Source organism: Heterodontus francisci, chromosome 48 (genome assembly GCF_036365525.1).
Source record: "Heterodontus francisci isolate sHetFra1 chromosome 48, sHetFra1.hap1, whole genome shotgun sequence".
Taxonomy (NCBI): domain Eukaryota; kingdom Metazoa; phylum Chordata; class Chondrichthyes; order Heterodontiformes; family Heterodontidae; genus Heterodontus; species Heterodontus francisci.
Window position 1 is genome coordinate 1990731 of NC_090418.1, and position 21016 is coordinate 2011746.

A 21016-nucleotide genomic window follows, 5' to 3' on the forward strand; every position below is an offset into this window, starting at 1 on the left:
ATCCCACGTGCACCACATTGCCATGGAGACATGCAGGGGCTGCCTGTTGGTGTTTTGATCTGTGTGCTTGCTGACACATAGGCAGTTAGTTTTTGGAAAGCAGTTGGTTTTTGGAAAAGCAGTTAGCTTTTGGATAGCAGTTGGCTTTGAAAGCAGCTGGGCTCAGGAGCAAAGAGGCCATCAGGAACCAGGGGAGTTTCTGTTTTGAGGCAGGCCCGTGCTGAAGCTGGGAAGCCTAGATTTGGAAGGTGTTGCAAGAGAACTGGAAGATTACCTAGCGGATGCTAGTGGGAGAATTCCCAGGAAATCTCATATCTTGGAAGACTGTTGAAAAATTAAGGAAAAGCGAAATGAATTCCTAAGAACTGTGGTACACTTTAGATTGGTCCCAGGAGAAGTGAACAAACCACCAATATCCTGTAACCTACAGGGGAACCCTTAGGGCAGAAGTAACAGTCAAACAGGAGTGTTCCGTTGAGATTTAGAGTTGAAAGTATTTGTCTTCATGTTCTGTAAGATTTTAAGTTTCAAATATAAGTGTTTCTAAATTGTAGTGTTAGGTTAATAGTGTTTTGCTTTGTTTAACTCTTGTACAGTCAAGTGAAATTGATAGATAGGGGAATAGACAGGTGTTTCTGCGGCCGTAGACGTGAATCTAGGATGGTACATTGCCTCCCTGGTACCAGGGTCAAGGATGTCACTGAATGGCTGCTGAGCACCCTGAGGGGGAGGGTGAATTGCCAGCAGTCGTGGTCCACTTTGGAACCAATGACATAGGTAGGAATAGGGATGTGGTCCTGCAGGCACAGTTTAGGGAGCTAGGTAAGAAATTAGCAAGCAGGACCTCAAAAGTAGTAATCTCCGGATTACGCTAGGTACCACATGCAAGTGAGTATAAAAATAGGAGGATAGAGCAGATGAATGCGTGGCTGGAAAGATGGTGACGGAGGAAGGGCTTTAGATTCCTGGGACACTGAGACCAGCTCTGGAGAAGGTGGGACCTATACAGGATGGACAGATTGTACCTGAACAGAGCTGGGACAAATTGCCTAGTGGGGCGATTTGCTAGCGCTATTTGGGAGGGTTTAAATTGCACTAGAGTAGAAAATAGTAAAGTATTAAGTGGGGTCTGAGTAAGAGCAAAAGTAAACAAGACTAAATTAGAATTACTGTGCACGTATGTGAATGCACGAAGTGTGGTAAATAAGGTTGGTGAGCTACAGGTGAAGATAGCCACATGGAAATATGATGTTGTGGCAATAAAGAAGGGCAGGACTGGGTACTAAATATTCCTGGATACAAGTTGTTCAGGAAATATAGGGAAGGATAAAAAGGGGGACGGGTGTGAGTTTTGATGAAGGAGAGAGAACATTGCAGTGCTGGAGAGAGAAGATGTCCCAGAGGTGTTAAGAACAGAATCTATTTGAATGGAGCTGAGGAACAAAAGAGGAGCAATTACATTGCTCGGTGTAGTTTCTCGGCCACTAAGCAACAGGAAAAATGTAGAGGGACAAGTTTGCAAGGAAATTACAGAGAGGTGCAAGAATTATAGAGTAGTTATAATGGGGTTTTTAATTACCTGAATATAGACTGGGATAGTATTTGTGTAAAGGGCAGAGAGGGGCAAGAGTTCCTAGAGTGTGTTCAGGAGAATTTTCTACAGCAGTATGTTTTCAGTCCAATGAGAGGGGAGGCATTGATGGACCTGGTTCTTGGGAATGAGGTGGGACAAGTAGATCAAGTGTCAGTTGGGGAACATTTAAGGGACAGTGATCATTGCATCATTAGGTTTAGGCTGGCTATGGAAAAGGACAAAGAACAATCCAGAGTAAGAATAATGAAGTGGGGAAAAGCCAACTTCAATGGGGCAAGAATGGATCTGACCCAGATAAATTGGAGTCAAAGGTTGGCAGGCAAAATGGTAACTGAACAATGGGCTGCCTTTAAAGAAGAGAGAGTTTGGGCACAGTCGAGGGAGATTCCCACGAAGGGGAAAGGCAGGGCAAACAAATCCAGAGCAACCTGGATGACGAAAGAGATAGAGATTAAGATGAAGAGGAAAAAATGTGCTTATGACAGATGTCAGGTGGAAAATACAACTGAGAACCAGGCTAAATATAGGAGGTTCAGAGGGGGAGTGAAAAAGCAAATAAGAGAAGCAAAGAGAGAGAATGAAAGGAGACTGGCAGTTAATATAAAAGGGAATCCAAAAGTCTTCTGTGGGCATATTAATAGTAAAAGGGTGATAAAAGGAGGAGTGGGGCCAATTAGGGACCAAAAAGGAGGTAGAGGGCATAGCTGTGTTATTAAATGAATACTTTGCATCTTTGCCATGCAGAATGCACCAGTTTAAGGTGACTGACAGTTAACTGCCAAGCTTTGTTTGAAATTTAAACCAGGCAGATTGACTTTGATTGGTCAATGGGGCAGTGTTGGGACCCTTGCTTTTCCTGATATGTATTAATGACGTTAGACCTTGGTGTACAGGGCACAATTTCAATGTTTGCGGATGATACAAAAGTTGTAAACATTGTGAACTGTGAGGAGGACAACATAGGTTTGAGGAATGGGCAGACAAACGGCAGATGAAATTTAATGGAGAGAAGTGTGAAGTGATTCATTTTGGTAGGAAGTTCCTCATCCCTGGAATCATTCTCATAAACCTTTACTGCACTCTCTCCAATGCCTTCACATCTTTCCTAAAGTGTGGCACCCAGAACTGGACACAATACTCCAGTTGAGGCTAATCCAGTGCTCGAAAGGGGGTGCAGGAACAGAGCGACATGGGTACACATGTGCATAAATCATTGAAGGTGGCAGGACAGATTAAGACAGCAGTTAATATAGCATACAGCATCTTAGGCAGCATTAATAGGAGCACAGAGTACAAAAGCGAGTAAGTTATGTTCAACTTGTATAGAACACTGGTTCGGCCTCAGCTGGAGTACTGTGTCCAGTTCTGCACGGCACACTTTAGGAAAGATGTGAAGGTATTGGAGAGAGTGCAGACAAGATTCACGAGAATGGTTCCAGGGAAGAGGAACTTCAGTTATGTGGATAGATTGGAGAAGTTGGGACTGTTTTCTTTGGAGAAGAGAAGGTTGAGAGGAGATTTGATAGAGGTATTCAAAATCATGAGGAGTCTGGACAGAGTGGATAGGGAAAAACTGTTCCCATTTGTGGAGGGATCAAGAACGATGGGGCACAGATTTAAGGTAATTGGCAAAAGAAGCAATAGTGACATGAGGGAAAACCTTTTCATGTAGCGAGTGGTTAGGAACTGGAATGCACTGTCTGAGAGTGTGGTGGAGGCAGGTTCAGTGAGTGTTTAGGATCTGGAATGCACTGTCTGAGAGTGTGGTGGAGGCAGGTTCGGTGAGTGTTTAGGATCTGGAATGCACTGTCTGAGAGTGTGGTGGAGGCAGGTTCAGTGTGTGTTTAGGATCTGGAATGTACTGTCTGAGAGTGTGGTGGAGGCAGGTTCAGTGAGTGTTTAGGATCTGGAATGCACTGTCTGAGAGTGTGGTGGAGGCAGGTTCAGTGTGTGTTTAGGATCTGGAACGTACTGTCTGAGAGTGTGGTGGAGGCAGGTTCAGTGAGTGTTTAGGATCTGGAATGCACTGTCTGAGAGTGTGGTGGAGGCAGGTTCAGTGTGTGTTTAGGATCTGGAATGCACTGTCTGAGAGTGTGGTGGAGGCAGGTTCAGTGAGTGTTTAGGATCTGGAATGCACTGCCTGAGAGTGTGGTGGAGGCAGGTTCAGTGAGTGTTTAGGATCTGGAATGCACTGTCTGAGAGTGTGGTGGAGGCAGGTTCAGTGAGTGTTTAGGATCTGGAATGCACTGCCTGAGAGTGTGGTGGAGGCAGGTTCAGTGAGTGTTTAGGATCTGGAATACACTGTCTGAGAGTGTGGTGGAGGCAGGTTCAGTGAGTGTTTAGGATCTGGAATGCACTGTCTGAGAGTGTGGTGGAGGCAGGTTCAGTGTGTGTTTAGGATCTGGAATGCACTGTCTGAGAGTGTGGTGGAGGCAGGTTCAGTGAGTGTTTAGGATCTGGAATGCACTGCCTGAGAGTGTGGTGGAGGCAGGTTCAGTGAGTGTTTAGGATCTGGAATGCACTGTCTGAGAGTGCGGTGGAGGCAGGTTCAGTGTGTGTTTAGGATCTGGAATGCACTGTCTGAGAGTGTGGTGGAGGCAGGTTCAGTGAGTGTTTAGGATCTGGAATGCACTGTCTGAGAGTGTGGTGGAGGCAGGTTCAATGAGTGTTTAGGATCTGGAATGCACTGTCTGAGAGTGCGGTGGAGGCAGGTTCAGTGAGTGTTTAGGATCTGGAATACACTGTCTGAGAGTGTGGTGGAGGCAGGTTCAGTGTGTGTTTAGGATCTGGAATGCACTGCCTGAGAGTGTGGTGGAGGCAGGTTCAGTGAGTGTTTAGGATCTGGAATGCACTGCCTGAGAGTGTGGTGGAGGCAGGTTCAGTGAGTGTTTAGGATCTGGAATACACTGTCTGAGAGTGTGGTGGAGGCAGGTTCAGTGTGTGTTTAGGATCTGGAATGCACTGTTTGAGAGTGTGGTGGAGGCAGGTTCAGTGAGTGTTTAGGATCTGGAATGCACTGTCTGAGAGTGTGGTGGAGGCAGGTTCAGTGTGTGTTTAGGATCTGGAATGCACTGCCTGAGAGTGTGGTGGAGGCAGGTTCAGTGAGTGTTTAGGATCTGGAATACACTGTCTGAGAGTGTGGTGGAGGCAGGTTCAGTGTGTGTTTAGGATCTGGAATGCACTGTTTGAGAGTGTGGTGGAGGCAGGTTCAGTGAGTGTTTAGGATCTGGAATGCACTGTCTGAGAGTGTGGTGGAGGCAGGTTCAGTGAGTGTTTAGGATCTGGAATGCACTGTCTGAGAGTGCGGTGGAGGCAGGTTCAGTGTGTGTTTAGGATCTGGAATGCACTGTCTGAGAGTGCGGTGGAGGCAGGTTCAGTGTGTGTTTAGGATCTGGAATGCACTGTCTGAGAGTGCGGTGGAGGCAGGTTCAGTGTGTGTTTAGGATCTGGAATGCACTGCCTGAATGCGTGGTGAAGGCAGGTTCAATTGAGGCATTCAAAAGGGAATTGGATTATTATCTGAAAAGGAAGACTGTGCAGGGCTACGGGGAGAAGGCCGTGGAGTGGTACTAGGTTAACTGATCTTTTGGAGAGCCAGCACAGACACAATTGGCTGAATGGCCTCCTTCTGTGTTGTAACAATTCTGTGATTATGTGAAATCTTGTGACATAATTCTTTCAGTAATAACTGGAAATTCAACGTTCTCTTTTTAAAAGATAAGTCCCTAACAGCATAATAACACTAGGAATCAATCTGGTGAACCTTTGTTACACCCTGTCCTGTGAATAGAATCCAGGTTCCTCCATTCATTTTAGGCACAAAATCTACTTTTTACCTTTACTTGGGAAGATTTTATTGGATATCGAGGTACACCAGGTCCAATAACTCCTTTTCTTCTGGGGCTGATCTCTCTGTGGAATAACTATCTCTGTGTTAGATATAAATCCATGAAGCATCCTATTATTTGTGTTTCTGTTATGCCGTTAGATTCTGGTTTGAATTTGAATATACACTTGTTTTGTGATCTTTTGGAGCTGATTGTTTTCATTACTGCTGATTCCAATGGATTGGACAGAGGCTGACGGAATGTTGATACTGTGATGCAGTCTGTGCCAAGCTTCCAGAGGGTCGATGTAGAGAAGATGTTTCCATTTGTGGGGGGAGACCAGAACTCGAGGCCATCAATATAAGACAGTCACTAATAAATCCAATCGGGAATTCAGGAGAAACTTCTTTGCCCAGAGAGTGGTGAGAATGTGGAACTCACTACCACAGGGAGTGGTTGAGGTGAATAATATAGATACATTTAAGGGGAAGCTGGATAAACACATGGTGGAGAAAGGAATGGAAGGATATGGTGATAGGGTGAGATGAAGAGGGGTGGGAGGAAACTTGTGTGGAGCATGAATACTGTCCTGGACTAGTGGGGCCGAATGGCCTGTTTCTGTGCTGTACAGGTGATGCAATTCTATCTAATGTGTATCATGTGCTCTCGGCTCTCACAGTTTGTGGATACGTATTCATATTCTTAAATGATTCCTGGCTAAACTTTCCCTTTGCATCTTCTTCCTCCACATGACTGTGTGTGTGTGTGTGTGTGTGTGTGTGTGTGTGTGTGTGTGTGTGTGTGTGTGTGTGTGTGTGTGTGTGTGTGTGTGTGTGTGTGTGTGTGTGTGTGTGTGTGTGTGTGTGTGTCTCTGTATGAGTGTGGCTGTGAGTGAGTGTGTGTCTTTGTCTGTGTGTGTGTTTCTGTGTATGAGTGTGTGCGTATTTGTGAGTGTGAGTGTATGAGTGTGTCTGTGAGTGCGTTTGTTCGTGTGTGTGTCTATGAGTGTGTTTGTGTTTGTATGAGTGTGTCTGTGATTGTGTTTGTGTGTTTCTGTGTATGTGTGTGTGTGTTTTCGTGTGTGTATGTGTGTGTGTCTGTGCGTGTGTTTCTGTGTATGAGTGTGTGCGTGTTTGCGAGTGTGTGTGTATGAGTGTGTCTGTGAGTGTGTTTGTTCGTGTGTGTGTCTGTGTATGAGTGTGTGCGTGTTTGCGAGTGTCTGTGTATGAGTGTGTCTGTGAGTGTGTTTCTGTGTGAGTGTGTTTGTGTTTGTTTGTGTGTGTCTCTGTATGAGTGCGTCAGTGATTGTGTTTGTGTGTGTGTGTTTCTGTGTATGTGTGTGTGTGTTTTCGTGTGTGTATGTGTGTGTGTCTGTGCGTGTGTTTCTGTGTGAGTGTGTGTGTTTTCGTGTGTGTATGTGTGTGTGTCTGTGTGTGTGTTTCTGTGTGAGTGTGTGCATGTTTGTGAGTGTGTCTGTGATTGTGTTTGTGTGTGTGTGTGTGTGTTTCTGTGTATGTGTGTGTGTTTGTGCATGCACGTGTGAATTTGTGTGCGTGTGGGCACGCGAGTGTGTCTGTGTCTGTGAGTGTGCAAGATGGGGGTTGATGGTGTGCAGAGGTCACACCATGACGGTATTTTTACAACGCACACCCTACAGCCCCCGCCGCACCATTTCCCCGCACCCCCCACCCCCGTCCCCCAGTAACCTGCCCAAGTAATCATTCTTCACAACTGGTGTCATACAGCGAATGTGGACTGGCTATCCAACTACACAAGGCATCAAAGTAGGACCAGGTCCTGCCCTCCAGTAGATATGTATACACCTGCACTTTCCAGCAGGAAACCTGGACAGTAAGCATGAGTGAGCATTGCTGGTGTGTCAATGCAGCAGGTGTATTCACACTCAGGCTTGTATATGTCATATAGAGGAATGGGAAATGACTGCTACACCCACCACTATTAAGTAGCACTGCACGCTCTCTGCTTCGATTCACACTTTGAGAATAAGACTCCCCAAGGTTGGGGGGGGTGGTGGAGGGGGCGAGGGTGGTGGGGCGGCTGAGGAACAGGCACTATGCCCAGTGTGATTCTCACTGTGGAGCCAATCTCTACAATGTTTCTTCCCTCCTCTCCAGGGTGCCAAGGACAGCAGGGACTTGTAGAGGTCACACTGCTGGAGTATAATAAATAACAATGACAGGTTAGCACTGAAACCAAGAAAAGAAGACGGCAATCGAGAGGATGAAGGCTTCGCTAATTGAATTAATCAGGAGTCTGGCGTCAGCTCATGTTGTAGGGGGCAGATGGCCATCCCTAATTACCCAGGCACTGGCATTGTTCCAGGAACCAGGCACTGCTCAGTCACATGTCACTTCCCTCTGAAACCATCATGCACTCTTCACATCCACAGTTCCAAATTCTGGAAGAATATTACCTGTAGATATCACCTCAGACGCTCCAAGTCAGTGAAGGGCTGTGGAACAGGAGAGTAAGAGAGATAAATCAATTGGTTATTACTTGATGCCAAGCTTGGCTTTTAAAAACGATACATTTCCATTGTACCTTTCACAAGCTCAGGGTGACCCAAAGCGCTTTATAGCACCTGATGATTGCTGCAGTACATCTGCTGTCACTGTGCGTCGGTGGTGGAGGGAGTGAATGTTTCTAGATGGGGTGCCAATCAAGTGGGCTGCTTTGTCCTGGATGTTGTCGAGCTTCTTGAGTGTTGTTGGAGCTGCACCCATCCAGGCAAGTGGAGAGTATTCCATCACACTCCTGACTTGTGCCTTGTCGATGGTGGACAGGCTTTAGGGAGTCAGGAGGTGAGTTACTCGCTGCAGAATTCCCAGTCTCTGACCTGCTCTTGTAGCCACAGTATTTATGTGGTTGCTCCAGTTCAGTTTCTGGTCAATAGTAGCCCCTAGGATGTTGATAGTGGGGGATTCAGCGATGGTAATGCCATTGAATGTCAAGGGGAGATGGTTAGATTCTCTCTTGTTGGAGATGGTCATTGCCTGGCACTTGTGTAGCACGAATGTTACTTGCCACTTATCAGCCCAAGCCTGGATATTGTCCAGGTCTTGCTGCATGCGTCATGGACTGCTTCCGTATCTGGATTACTTAATCATAACCCAGGTTTTGCTCTTAGCTCACACTGCTTCAAGCTGATGTATTCACCTCTTTGTACCTGGTATTTCAGACACCCACCTTGATACGGTTTTGAAAAGGTCAGGCAGGTCAATGGAATCAAGAATTGTGTCTCAGGGGAGGCAAATGCCCGGGGATGTTGCTTTTTGTGCTGCTCATTTAGTGTTACTCTAAATTAAAATTTAATCTGCATAATTGTCATGTGGTAAGAATTCACTGTCTTTGAAGTTTCAGAGAAAGCCACCTTTGTAACTTCACTAATCCAATCTTTTTGTCTGATGATATACTGGTGATGCATTAATCAGTCTGACAAACCCACGCAGCCCAGATACTATAAATCCTGTGGTTTCAGAAATAAAAACGGTGCCCACAAGCATAATTGCAACAATCCAGACTGTTTGTTGTTACAGGGCAGGGAAATTTATTCCTCCTCAAGACTAGTGCATTATCACTTTCAATATTCTCCTGACCTGCCTCCCACTTTTCATGCTCAGTAAACTTCCACCCTTCCAAAATTCTGCTGCCCTGAGTCTTAACTGGCACCAAGTCCCGTTCACCCAACATCTCCTGTGCTCACTGACCTACACTGGCTCCCGGTCCAGCAACACCTGAATTTTAAAATCCTAATCCATATCTTCAAATCCCTCCACGGCCTTGCCCTTCCCTATCTCTCCTCCAGCACCAGAACCCTCAGAAAGCTCTGTGCTCCTCCTACTCTGGGTCTGAGGTATAGGGAGGGAATTCCAAAGCTTAGGACCCAGGCAGCAGAAAGCATGGCCACCAATGCTGCAGCGATGAAAAGCGGAGATGCACAAGAAGCCAGAATTGGAGGAGCGCAGAGTTCTTGCAAGACTGCAGAAGAGTACAGGAATAGCAAGCCACCGAGATGTACACACAATAGGATTATCACTGCCGAGCAATGGGCAATAAGTGCAGCTTTGCCCAGCCCCGGGAGAAACATATAAAGAAATGTTTTTGATAGAGTAAATAAGGAGAAACTATTTCCAGTGGCAGGAGGGTTGGTAACCAGAGGGACACAGATTTAAGTTAATCAGCAAAAGAATCAGAGGGGAGATAACAAAACTGCAATAACAACCTTGAATTTACATAGCACCTTTAACATAATAAAATGTCCCAAGGCACTTCCCACAGGAGGATTTATCAAACAAAATTTGACACTCAGTCACATAAGGAGACATTAGGGCAGATGACCGAAAGCTAGGTCAAAGAGGTCAGTTTTAAGGAGCGTCTTAAAGGAGGAGAGAGAGAGGTGGAGAGGTTTAGGGAGGGAATTCCAGAGCTTAGGGCCCAAGCAGCTGAAGGCACAGCCGCCAGAGGTCGCAGCGATAAAAATCGAGGGTGCACGAGAGGCCAGAATTGGAGGAGTGCAGAGATCCCGGAGAAATGTGAAAGAAATTTGTTTTGTTTTGACGCAGTGAGTTGTTGGATGTGGAAAGCGCTGCCTGAAAGGGCGGTGGAAACAGATTCAAAAGGGAATGGGATAAATATGTGAAAAGGGAAATTGGCAGGGCTGTGGGGAGTGAATTACATAGAATCTACAGCTCATAAACAAGCAATTCAGGCAAACCAGTAGGGGAGTGGATTAACTGGCTAGCTTATTCAGGCCAATGGCCTCCTTCACTTCTGGAAGATTCCATGCTTGTATGAAAAAATGAACAGAAAAGCCTGGAAATAAGCCACAGGTTGAAAGGGAAGGAGACAACTGATGCTTCTGAGTGGAGGCTCTTGGTGGAGCCATGGGAAGAAAGGCCAAGAATTAAAGCTTTGCTCCACAATTTTGGATGGGGGACTGTCCCTTTAAGGCTTCATTCAGAGCTTGGAAATGGCGCGCTCGCTTCAGCGTCTGGTATCCCGGGGCAACGCCAACCGCAACCAATCAGCGTGTGTGCTGGAGGGATTGACGTGCGGTGTGGCCACGCCCTCGCCGCGCGGCTCGGTTGCCTGGGAAACGGCTCCAACCGTCGCCGCTGAGCCGCAACCAACCCTGCTGGCCCCATCAGCCTAAGTGGGCGGGGAGAGGCGATATCCCGCGGCGCGATTGGCCCAGCGACTGTCAATCCCGGGTGGGGCCAGCGGGCAGTTAGGTTGAGGGGTGCCCGGCAACAAGTGGCTGAAAAAAACTCAAACTGAGGGAATCGTAGGAAGAACTGAGGGAGTGCCGCACCGTCGGAGGGTCAGTACTGAGGGAGTGCCGCACTGTCGGAGGGTCAGTACTGAGGGAGTGCCGCACCGTCGGAGGGTCAGTACTGAGGGAGTGCCGCACCGTCGGAGGGTCAGTACCGAGGGAGTGCCGCACTGTCGGAGGGTCAATACTGAGGGAGTGCTGCACTGTTGGAGGGTCAGTACTGAGGGAGTGCCGCACCGTCGGAGGGTCAATACTGAGGGAGTGCCGCACTGTCGGAGGGGCAGTACCGAGGGAGTGCCGCACTGTCGGAGGGGCAGTACCGAGGGAGTGCCGCACTGTCGGAGGGTCAGTACCGAGGGAGTGCCGCACTGTCGGAGGGTCAGTACCGAGGGAGTGCCGCACTGTCGGAGGGTCAGTAGCGAGGGAGTGCCGCAATGTTGGAGGGGCAGTACCGAGGGAGTGCCGCACTGTCGGAGGGGCAGTACCGAGGGAGTGCCGCACTGTCGGAGGGGCAGTACTGAGGGAGTGCCGCACCGTCGGAGGGTCAGTACTGAGGGAGTGCCGCACTGTCGGAGGGGCAGTACTGAGGGAGTGCCGCACTGTCGAAGGGTCAGTACCGAGGGAGTGCCGCACTGTTGGAGGGTCAGTGAGACCCCATCGTCATGGATTAGGGTCTTAACCGATCCTGTGACATTATTTGCAGAGGTTCTCCCTGATGTACTGCCCAACATTTGACCTCAGCCAAAACCACCAGACTTTGATGATATGGTCATTTACCCTCTTTGCTGTTTGTGAGATCTGGCTGTGCACTATTGGCTGCTGCTTTTCCTGCATTGCAACAGTGATTACACTTGAAAAGTAATTAATTGGCGTAAAGAGCTTTGGGGCATCCCAAGGATGTGCAGGTTTCTCTCAAAAATTGCAAGTTTCTCCTCTTTCTAATTTATCAAGCTCTCAAACAACCCCACGCATTTCCCCTCTAGCAAAGCACAGACAGTTATGTCGGCAAAGGTAGTGCCTTATGGCGAACAGCATTTCAAACATAGCGATGAACTAAAGCATCAGCTAATCATGTTTTGGTCATGGGAGGAATGTTGGCCACAACTCCCTCTGTTCTGTCCCATCAAGCACTCCCAGGACAGGTACAGCACGGGGTTAGATACAGAGTAAAGCTCCCTCTACACTGTCCCCATCAAACATTCCCAGGACAGGTACAGTACAGGGTTCGATTTTCTGTTTTGCACCTCTGCCATCCTGTGACCTCTCTTGTGAGAAGGTCAATTTAGGGGGCTGTTTCATTTTGGGCCAATGTGCTCGAAGGACTAGTCTACACTCACCATGCAATGCTCTTTTCTTGTAGGAAGAAGAAAGATAAAGAATGGACGACATCAACAGTATTGCACGGGTCCCCAGCTCCCTTCCCAGCATTAGATCATCCTCCATTTCTACTGGAATCACAGATGCTATCAGCCAGGATTTCATCGCAACGCCCAAGGGAAGAGGCAGCGAGCTGTTGAAAGGTAGAGTGCCTTCAGTTTTTGAGAGCAGGGGCTGTATGAGCTCGAACGGCAGAAGCTAACTCATACACTACAGTCTGCTTGCCACCAATGGGTGCTGTGGTTAATTAGATCTTGCGTATTTTCTACAACAAAAATAACAACTTGCATTTATATCGCACCTTTAAAGGTGCTTCACAAGAGCATTCCCAAACAAAATTTGATACCAACTCGCATACGGAGATATTAGGACAGATGATATAGCTTTTAAGGAGCGTCTTATAGGAGGAGAGAGAGGTGGAGAAATTTAGGGAGAAAATCCAGAGCTTAGGGTCCAAGCAGCTGAAGGCACGGCCGCCAATGGTGGAGAGATGGAAATTGGGGATGTGCAAGAGGCCAGAATTGGTGGAGAACAGAGATCTGAGGGTTGTCGGGCTGGAGGAGGCTACAGAGATGGGGAGGGACGAGTTACCAAGAGTGCTGGTGACTGGAACAGCAATGACTTTGCTGGTGTTTTTTTGATGGAAATATTCTCCCAGCTCCCTTCTCAGGTACACAAAAGCAAAATACTGCAGATGCTGGAAATCTGAAACAAAAACAGAAAGTGCTAGAAATACTCAGCAGGTCAGGCAGCATCTGTGGAGAGAAAATCAGAGTTAATAGAGTCATAGAGTCTTGCAGCACAGAAACAGTCCTTCGGCCCAACGTGCCTGCGCTGACCATCAAGCACCCATCTCAAACTAATCCCACTTCCCTGCACTTGGCCCGTAGCCTTGTATGCTATGGCGTTTCAAGTGCTCATCCAAATACTTTTTAAATGTTGAGAGGGCTCCTACCTCTACCACCTCTTCAGGCAATGTGTTCCAGATTCCAACCACCCTCTGGGTGAAAAGATATTTCCTCAACTCCCCTCTAAACCTCCTGCCCTTACCCTAAATCTATGCCCCCTAGTTTTTGACCTCTCCGCTAAGGGAAAAAGTTTCTTCCTATCTATCCTATCAAGTCGCCTCATAATTTTATATACCTCAATCAGCCTTCTCCGCTCCAAGGAAAACAACCCCAGCCTATCCAGTCTCTCTTCATTACTGAAATGCTCCAGCCCCAGGCAACATCCTGGTGAATCTCCTCTGCACCTTCTCCATTGCAATCACATGCTTCCTATAGTGTGGTGACAAGAACTGTACACAGTACTCCAGCTGTGGCCTAACTAGCGTTTTATACAGCTCCATCATAACCTCCCAGCTCTTATATTCTATGCTTCGGCTAATAAAGACAAGTATCCCATATGCCTTCCTAACCACCTTGCCAACCTGTGCTGCTGCCTTCAGTGATCTATGGACAAGCACACCAAGATCCCTCTGACCCTCTGTACTTCCTGCCATCCATTGTATATTCCCTTGCCTTGTTAGTCCTCCCAAAGTGCATCACCTCACACTTCTCGGGATTAAACTCCATGGCTGCGTTTGCTGACAACGCAGCCACTAGGTGGCGGTGCACTGGCACATGTAACCTGTTCAACTGAAACGTCACAGTCAGCGACATTCAAGCAGCTGCCAGGACTAAAGATGGCACTGCTCAAATAATCACACGAAGGCAACATAAACACATGGCAGCACACAATGGCCGGAGAGATCGGATGGCTGTGGAATGGCTGGACGGAGCAGGCAAGAGGTGGTGGGGAATGGCCGGAGAGAGCGGACGGGGTGGGGGGAATAGCCGGAGAGAGCAGGCGGCGGGGGGAGGGGGCAGGAGGACAGCGCACCCGCCGCCACCAAGGTCTTCGGCTGCTCCCTCCCCGCTTCACCCCCCACCCTGCTCTCTTTTTCCCCCCTCCGCCCCGCTGTCTTTTCCCCCCTCCGCCCCGCTGTCTTTTCCCCCCTCCGCCCCGCTGTCTTTTCCCGCCTCCGCCCCGCTGTCTTTTCCCCCCTCCGCCCCGCTGTCTTTTCCCCCCTCCGCCCCGCTGTCTTTTCCCCCCTCCGCCCCGCTGTCTTTTCCCCCCTCCGCCCCGCTGTCTTTTCCCCTCTCCGCCCCGCTGTCTTTTCCCCCCTCCGCCCCGCTGTCTTTTCCCCCCTCCGCCCCGCTGTCTTTTCCCCCCTCCGCCCCGCTGTCTTTTCCCCCCTCCGCCCCGCTGTCTTTTCCCCCCTCCGCCCCGCTGTCTTTTCCCCCCTCCGCCCCGCTGTCTTTTCCCCCCTCCGCCCCGCTGTCTTTTCCCCCCTCCGCCCCGCTGTCTTTTCCCCCCTCCGCCCCGCTGTCTTTTCCCCCCTCCGCCCCGCTGTCTTTTCCCCCCTCCGCCCCGCTGTCTTTTCCCCCCTCCGCCCCGCTGTCTTTTCCCCCCTCCGCCCCGCTGTCTTTTCCCCCCTCCGCCCCGCTGTCTTTTCCCCCCTCCGCCCCGCTGTCTTTTCCCCCCTCCGCCCCGCTGTCTTTTCCCCCCTCCGCCCCGCTGTCTTTTCCCCCCTCCGCCCCGCTGTCTTTTCCCCCCTCCGCCCCGCTGTCTTTTCCCCCCTCCGCCCCGCTGTCTTTTCCCCCCTCCGCCCCGCTGTCTTTTCCCCCCTCCGCCCCGCTGTCTTTTCCCCCCTCCGCCCCGCTGTCTTTTCCCCCCTCCGCCCCGCTGTCTTTTCCCCCCTCCGCCCCGCTGTCTTTTCCCCCCTCCGCCCCGCTGTCTTTTCCCCCCTCCGCCCCGCTGTCTTTTCCCCCCTCCGCCCCGCTCTCTTTTCCCCCCTCCGCCCCGCTCTCTTTTCCCCCCTCCGCCCCGCTCTCTTTTCCCCCCTCCGCCCCGCTCTCTTTTCCCCCCTCCGCCCCGCTCTCTTTTCCCCCCTCCGCCCCGCTCTCTTTTCCCCCCTCCGCCCCGCTCTCTTTTCCCCCCTCCGCCCCGCTCTCTTTTCCCCCCTCCGCCCCGCTCTCTTTTCCCCCCTCCGCCCCGCTCTCTTTTCCCCCCTCCGCCCCGCTCTCTTTTCCCCCCTCCGCCCCGCTCTCTTTTCCCCCCTCCGCCCCGCTCTCTTTTCCCCCCTCCGCCCCGCTCTCTTTTCCCCCCTCCGCCCCGCTCTCTTTTCCCCCCTCCGCCCCGCTCTCTTTTCCCCCCTCCGCCCCGCTCTCTTTTCCCCCCTCCGCCCCGCTCTCTTTTCCCCCCTCCGCCCCGCTCTCTTTTCCCCCCTCCGCCCCGCTCTCTTTTCCCCCCTCCGCCCCGCTCTCTTTTCCCCCCTCCGCCCCGCTCTCTTTTCCCCCCTCCGCCCCGCTCTCTTTTCCCCCCTCCGCCCCGCTCTCTTTTCCCCCCTCCGCCCCGCTCTCTTTTCCCCCCTCCGCCCCGCTCTCTTTTCCCCCCTCCGCCCCGCTCTCTTTTCCCCCCCTCCGCCCCGCTCTCTTTTCCCCCCCTCCGCCCCGCTCTCTTTTCCCCCCCTCCGCCCCGCTCTCTTTTCCCCCCCTCCGCCCCGCTCTCTTTTCCCCCCCTCCGCCCCGCTCTCTTTTCCCCCCCTCCGCCCCGCTCTCTTTTCCCCCCCTCCGCCCCGCTCTCTTTTCCCCCCCTCCGCCCCGCTCTCTTTTCCCCCCCTCCGCCCCGCTCTCTTTTCCCCCCCTCCGCCCCGCTCTCTTTTCCCCCCCTCCGCCCCGCTCTCTTTTCCCCCCCTCCGCCCCGCTCTCTTTTCCCCCCCTCCGCCCCGCTCTCTTTTCCCCCCCTCCGCCCCGCTCTCTTTTCCCCCCCTCCGCCCCGCTCTCTTTTCCCCCCCTCCGCCCCGCTCTCTTTTCCCCCCCTCCGCCCCGCTCTCTTTTTCCCCCCCTCCGCCCCGCTCTCTTTTTCCCCCCCTCCGCCCCGCTCTCTTTTCCCCCCCTCCGCCCCGCTCTCTTTTTCCCCCCCTCCGCCCCGCTCTCTTTTTCCCCCCCTCCGCCCCGCTCTCTTTTTCCCCCCCTCCGCCCCGCTCTCTTTTTCCCCCCCTCCGCCCCGCTCTCTTTTCCCCCCCTCCGCCCCGCTCTCTTTTCCCCCCCTCCGCCCCGCTCTCTTTTCCCCCCCTCCGCCCCGCTCTCTTTTCCCCCCCTCCGCCCCGCTCTCTTTTCCCCCCCTCCGCCCCGCTCTCTTTTCCCCCCCTCCGCCCCGCTCTCTTTTCCCCCCCTCCGCCCCGCTCTCTTTTCCCCCCCTCCGCCCCGCTCTCTTTTCCCCCCCTCCGCCCCGCTCTCTTTTCCCCCCCTCCGCCCCGCTCTCTTTTCCCCCCCTCCGCCCCGCTCTCTTTTCCCCCCCTCCGCCCCGCTCTCTTTTCCCCCCCTCCGCCCCGCTCTCTTTTCCCCCCCTCCGCCCCGCTCTCTTTTCCCCCCCTCCGCCCCGCTCTCTTTTCCCCCCCTCCGCCCCGCTCTCTTTTCCCCCCCTCCGCCCCGCTCTCTTTTCCCCCCCTCCGCCCCGCTCTCTTTTCCCCCCCTCCGCCCCGCTCTCTTTTCCCCCCCTCCGCCCCGCTCTCTTTTCCCCCCCTCCGCCCCGCTCTCTTTTCCCCCCCTCCGCCCCGCTCTCTTTTCCCCCCCTCCGCCCCGCTCTCTTTTCCCCCCCTCCGCCCCGCTCTCTTTTCCCCCCCTCCGCCCCGCTCTCTTTTCCCCCCCTCCGCCCCGCTCTCTTTTCCCCCCCTCCGCCCCGCTCTCTTTTCCCCCCCTCCGCCCCGCTCTCTTTTCCCCCCCTCCGCCCCGCTCTCTTTTCCCCCCCTCCGCCCCGCTCTCTTTTCCCCCCCTCCGCCCCGCTCTCTTTTCCCCCCCTCCGCCCCGCTCTCTTTTCCCCCCCTCCGCCCCGCTCTCTTTTCCCCCCCTCCGCCCCGCTCTCTTTTCCCCCCCTCCGCCCCGCTCTCTTTTCCCCCCCTCCGCCCCGCTCTCTTTTCCCCCCCTCCGCCCCGCTCTCTTTTCCCCCCCTCCGCCCCGCTCTCTTTTCCCCCCCTCCGCCCCGCTCTCTTTTCCCCCCCTCCGCCCCGCTCTCTTTTCCCCCCCTCCGCCCCGCTCTCTTTTCCCCCCCTCCGCCCCGCTCTCTTTTCCCCCCCTCCGCCCCGCTCTCTTTTCCCCCCCTCCGCCCCGCTCTCTTTTCCCCCCCTCCGCCCCGCTCTCTTTTCCCCCCCTCCGCCCCGCTCTCTTTTCCCCCCCTCCGCCCCGCTCTCTTTTCCCCCCCTCCGCCCCGCTCTCTTTTCCCCCCCTCCGCCCCGCTCTCTTTTCCCCCCCTCCGCCCCGCTCTCTTTTCCCCCCCTCCGCCCCGCTCTCTTTTCCCCCCCTCCGCCCCGCTCTCTTTTCCCCCCCTCCGCCCCGCTCTCTTTTCCCCCCCTCCGCCCCGCTCTCTTTTCCCCCCCTCCGCCCCGCTCTCTTTTCCCCCCCTCCGCCCCGCTCTCTTTTCCCCCCCTCCGCCCCGCTCTCTTTTCCCCCCCTCCGCCCCGCTCTCTTTTCCCCCCCTCCGCCCCGCTCTCTTTTCCCCCCCTCCGCCCCGCTCTCTTTTCCCCCCCTCCGCCCCGCTCTCTTTTCCCCCCCTCCGCCCCGCTCTCTTTTCCCCCCCTCCGCCCCGCTCTCTTTTCCCCCCCTCCGCCCCGCTCTCTTTTCCCCCCCTCCGCCCCGCTCTCTTTTCCCCCCCTCCGCCCCGCTCTCTTTTCCCCCCCTCCGCCCCGCTCTCTTTTCCCCCCCTCCGCCCCGCTCTCTTTTCCCCCCCTCCGCCCCGCTCTCTTTTCCCCCCCTCCGCCCCGCTCTCTTTTCCCCCCCTCCGCCCCGCTCTCTTTTCCCCCCCTCCGCCCCGCTCTCTTTTCCCCCCCTCCGCCCCGCTCTCTTTTCCCCCCCTCCGCCCCGCTCTCTTTTCCCCCCCTCCGCCCCGCTCTCTTTTCCCCCCCTCCGCCCCGCTCTCTTTTCCCCCCCTCCGCCCCGCTCTCTTTTCCCCCCCTCCGCCCCGCTCTCTTTTCCCCCCCTCCGCCCCGCTCTCTTTTCCCCCCCTCCGCCCCGCTCTCTTTTCCCCCCCTCCGCCCCGCTCTCTTTTCCCCCCCTCCGCCCCGCTCTCTTTTCCCCCCCTCCGCCCCGCTCTCTTTTCCCCCCCTCCGCCCCGCTCTCTTTTCCCCCCCTCCGCCCCGCTCTCTTTTCCCCCCCTCCGCCCCGCTCTCTTTTCCCCCCCTCCGCCCCGCTCTCTTTTCCCCCCCTCCGCCCCGCTCTCTTTTCCCCCCCTCCGCCCCGCTCTCTTTTCCCCCCCTCCGCCCCGCTCTCTTTTCCCCCCCTCCGCCCCGCTCGCTGTTTCCCCCCCCTCCGCCCCGCTCGCTGTTCCCCCCCCCTCCGCCCCGCTCGCTGTTCCCCCCCCCTCCGCCCCGCTCGCTGTTCCCCCCCCCTCCGCCCCGCTCGCTGTTCCCCCCCCCCTCCGCCCCGCTCGCTGTTTCCCCCCTCCGCCCCGCTCGCTCTCTTTTCCCCCCTCCCCCCCGCTCGCTCTCTTTTCCCCCCTCCCCCCCGCTCGCTCTCTTTTCCCCCCTCCCCCCCGCTCGCTCTCTTTTCCCCCCTCCCCCCCGCTCGCTCTCTTTTCCCCCCTCCCCCCCGCTCGCTCTCTTTTCCCCCCTCCCCCCCGCTCGCTCTCTTTTCCCCCCTCCCCCCCGCTCGCTCTCTTTTCCCCCCTCCCCCCCGCTCGCTCTCTTTTCCCCCCTCCCCCCCGCTCGCTCTCTTTTCCCCCCTCCCCCCCGCTCGCTCTCTTTTCCCCCCTCCCCCCCGCTCGCTCTCTTTTCCCCCCTCCCCCCCGCTCTCTCTCTTTTCCCCCCTCCCCCCCGCTCTCTCTCTTTTCCCCCCTCCCCCCCGCTCTCTCTCTTTTCCCCCCTCCCCCCCGCTCTCTCTCTTTTCCCCCCTCCCCCCTGCTCTCTCTCTTTCCCCCCCCCCCCCCCGCCCCGCTCTCTCTCCCGCGATGATGTCATCTGCGCATGCGCCAACCGGTCCTGGCAATCGGAATGCAGCGCATGCGCAGAGAGCAGGAGCCCGTTTGCACATGTGTGCAGGTTGGCACAGTCGGATGACGTCCCCACCGGCTGCGTTGTCAAGAATCACTTTGAAACTCCATTTGCCACACTTCCACCCATCTTACCAGCCCATCTATATTGCCCTGTAATCTAAGGCCTTCCTCCTCACTATTTACGACACCGGTGGGGACGTCATCCGACTGTGCCAACCTGCACACATGTGCAAATGGGCTCCTGCTCTCTGCGCATGCGCTGCATTCCGATTGCCAGGACCGGTTGTCACATGCGCAGATAATGCATCACGTAAATTGCCAATTTTCGTGTCATCTGCGAACTTACTGATCATACCTCCTGTATTCACGACTGAATCATTAATGTAAACTACAAACAGTAAGGGTCCCAGCACCGATCCCTGCAGTACCCCACTGGTCACAGGCTTCCATTTGCAAAAACAACCCGAGACCATCCCCCAACACCTCCTGCCACTAAGCCAATTTTGAATCCAATTTGCCAAATTGCCCTGGATCCCATGGGCTCTTACTTTCTTAACCAATCTCCCATCCGGGACCTTATCCAAAGCCTTATTGAAGTCCTTGTAGACGACATCAACTGCTTTACCCTCAACTACATCTCGAGTCACTTCCTCGAAAAATTCAATCATATTTGTTAGACATGATCTCCCCCTAAATCCAAACAGAGCGCGTGCAGAAACAGTCAGAGAGTCCGCTGCAGCCGTCCCGGGCTTCAGATCAGTGAAGGGCCTTGAGCCACGCTCTTTCTTTTATAGGTCTGTTTCCACTCCCGACTCCTTCCAGGTCAGCTGCCACCATCCCGGAGTTCAGGTCGATGTGACTTTTCATCAGAACTGGCAAAAGTTAGAAATGTAATAGGTTTTGAGCAAGTGAAAGGGCAGGGGGCCAGGGTTAAAGGCCTGATCAGGTATAAAATTGAAACCCGACCTGGGCCTGATCCGACCACATCCAACCTGAACCTGACCCGGGCCCCAGTCCTTTAATTTTTTTCCGCTCCCAACCCGACCCAACTACCGTAATAAAGTTCATGATATCAAGCAGGTTATTGTGCTCTACCTTGTCCAAATGTTGTAATCCTGTTCATCCGCTCCTGCAGCAGGCTATTCCTGCAGAATCGTGCAGATGGAGTTGGGAATCTGAGCTTGATCTCGTCACCAGGAACCAAAGGCACGACCTGCGCCACCCCCCACCACACCCCCCCCCCCCCAACTTCAACACACGAGCATCCATAGTGCACTGTAGTGTAGAATCACTTTTGGATGCATGGAAGTTGCGGCATGAGCGCGATGACATCATAGAGATGCTCACTCGCTCACTGCAGAGTGCGGAGTCCGGACTGCACATTTCCTGCCTTCACCTGAATGTTCAGTTGAAGATTACTTCCCAGAGCAAGGCAGCACTGTCCACGTCCAGCCCGACCCGACCAAGCCTGAATGCTGGACTCGGAAGAGAGAGCTGACCCGACCTGAACCCGACACATGTCGTCTGGTCTAGTTGGGTTTGGGTCGGGTAGCCATGCTTTTGGGGGCGGGGGGGGGCGATTAACAAAAGGGAAGGTCTATGTAGGGTGGAGGGCAGGAGAGATTAAATGACAAAAGGTTTCATGGTGCAAAGCCAAAGGGACTCATAATGGGACAAGTAAAGAAACAAAAGAATAAATAAAAGCAAAATACTGCGGATGCTGGAAATCTGAAATAGAAACAAGAAATGCTGGAAATACTCAGCAGGTTTGGCAGCATCTGTGGCGAGAGAAGCAGAGTTAACGTTTCAGGTCAGTGACCCTTCTTCAGAACTAGCAGATATAAAGAAATAAAAGATGTCTGTATGAGGTGTAAATGGCAGGATAGAAGCCGAACA

General features: G+C 53.7%; 1 protein-coding gene across 1 annotated transcript in view; it reads left to right on the forward strand.

Moving 5' to 3' along the window:
- The first annotated feature begins 10702 nt into the window (after positions 1–10702).
- dnah2 (dynein, axonemal, heavy chain 2) overlaps positions 10703–21016 on the forward strand; it is a 178845-nt gene continuing 168531 nt past the window's right edge. The window contains exons 1-2 of the mRNA XM_068023578.1: positions 10703–10762; positions 12075–12234. Coding sequence (XP_067879679.1) covers positions 12093–12234 — 142 coding nt within the window. The 5' untranslated portion in view covers positions 10703–10762; positions 12075–12092. The remainder of the gene's footprint in view (positions 10763–12074; positions 12235–21016) is intronic.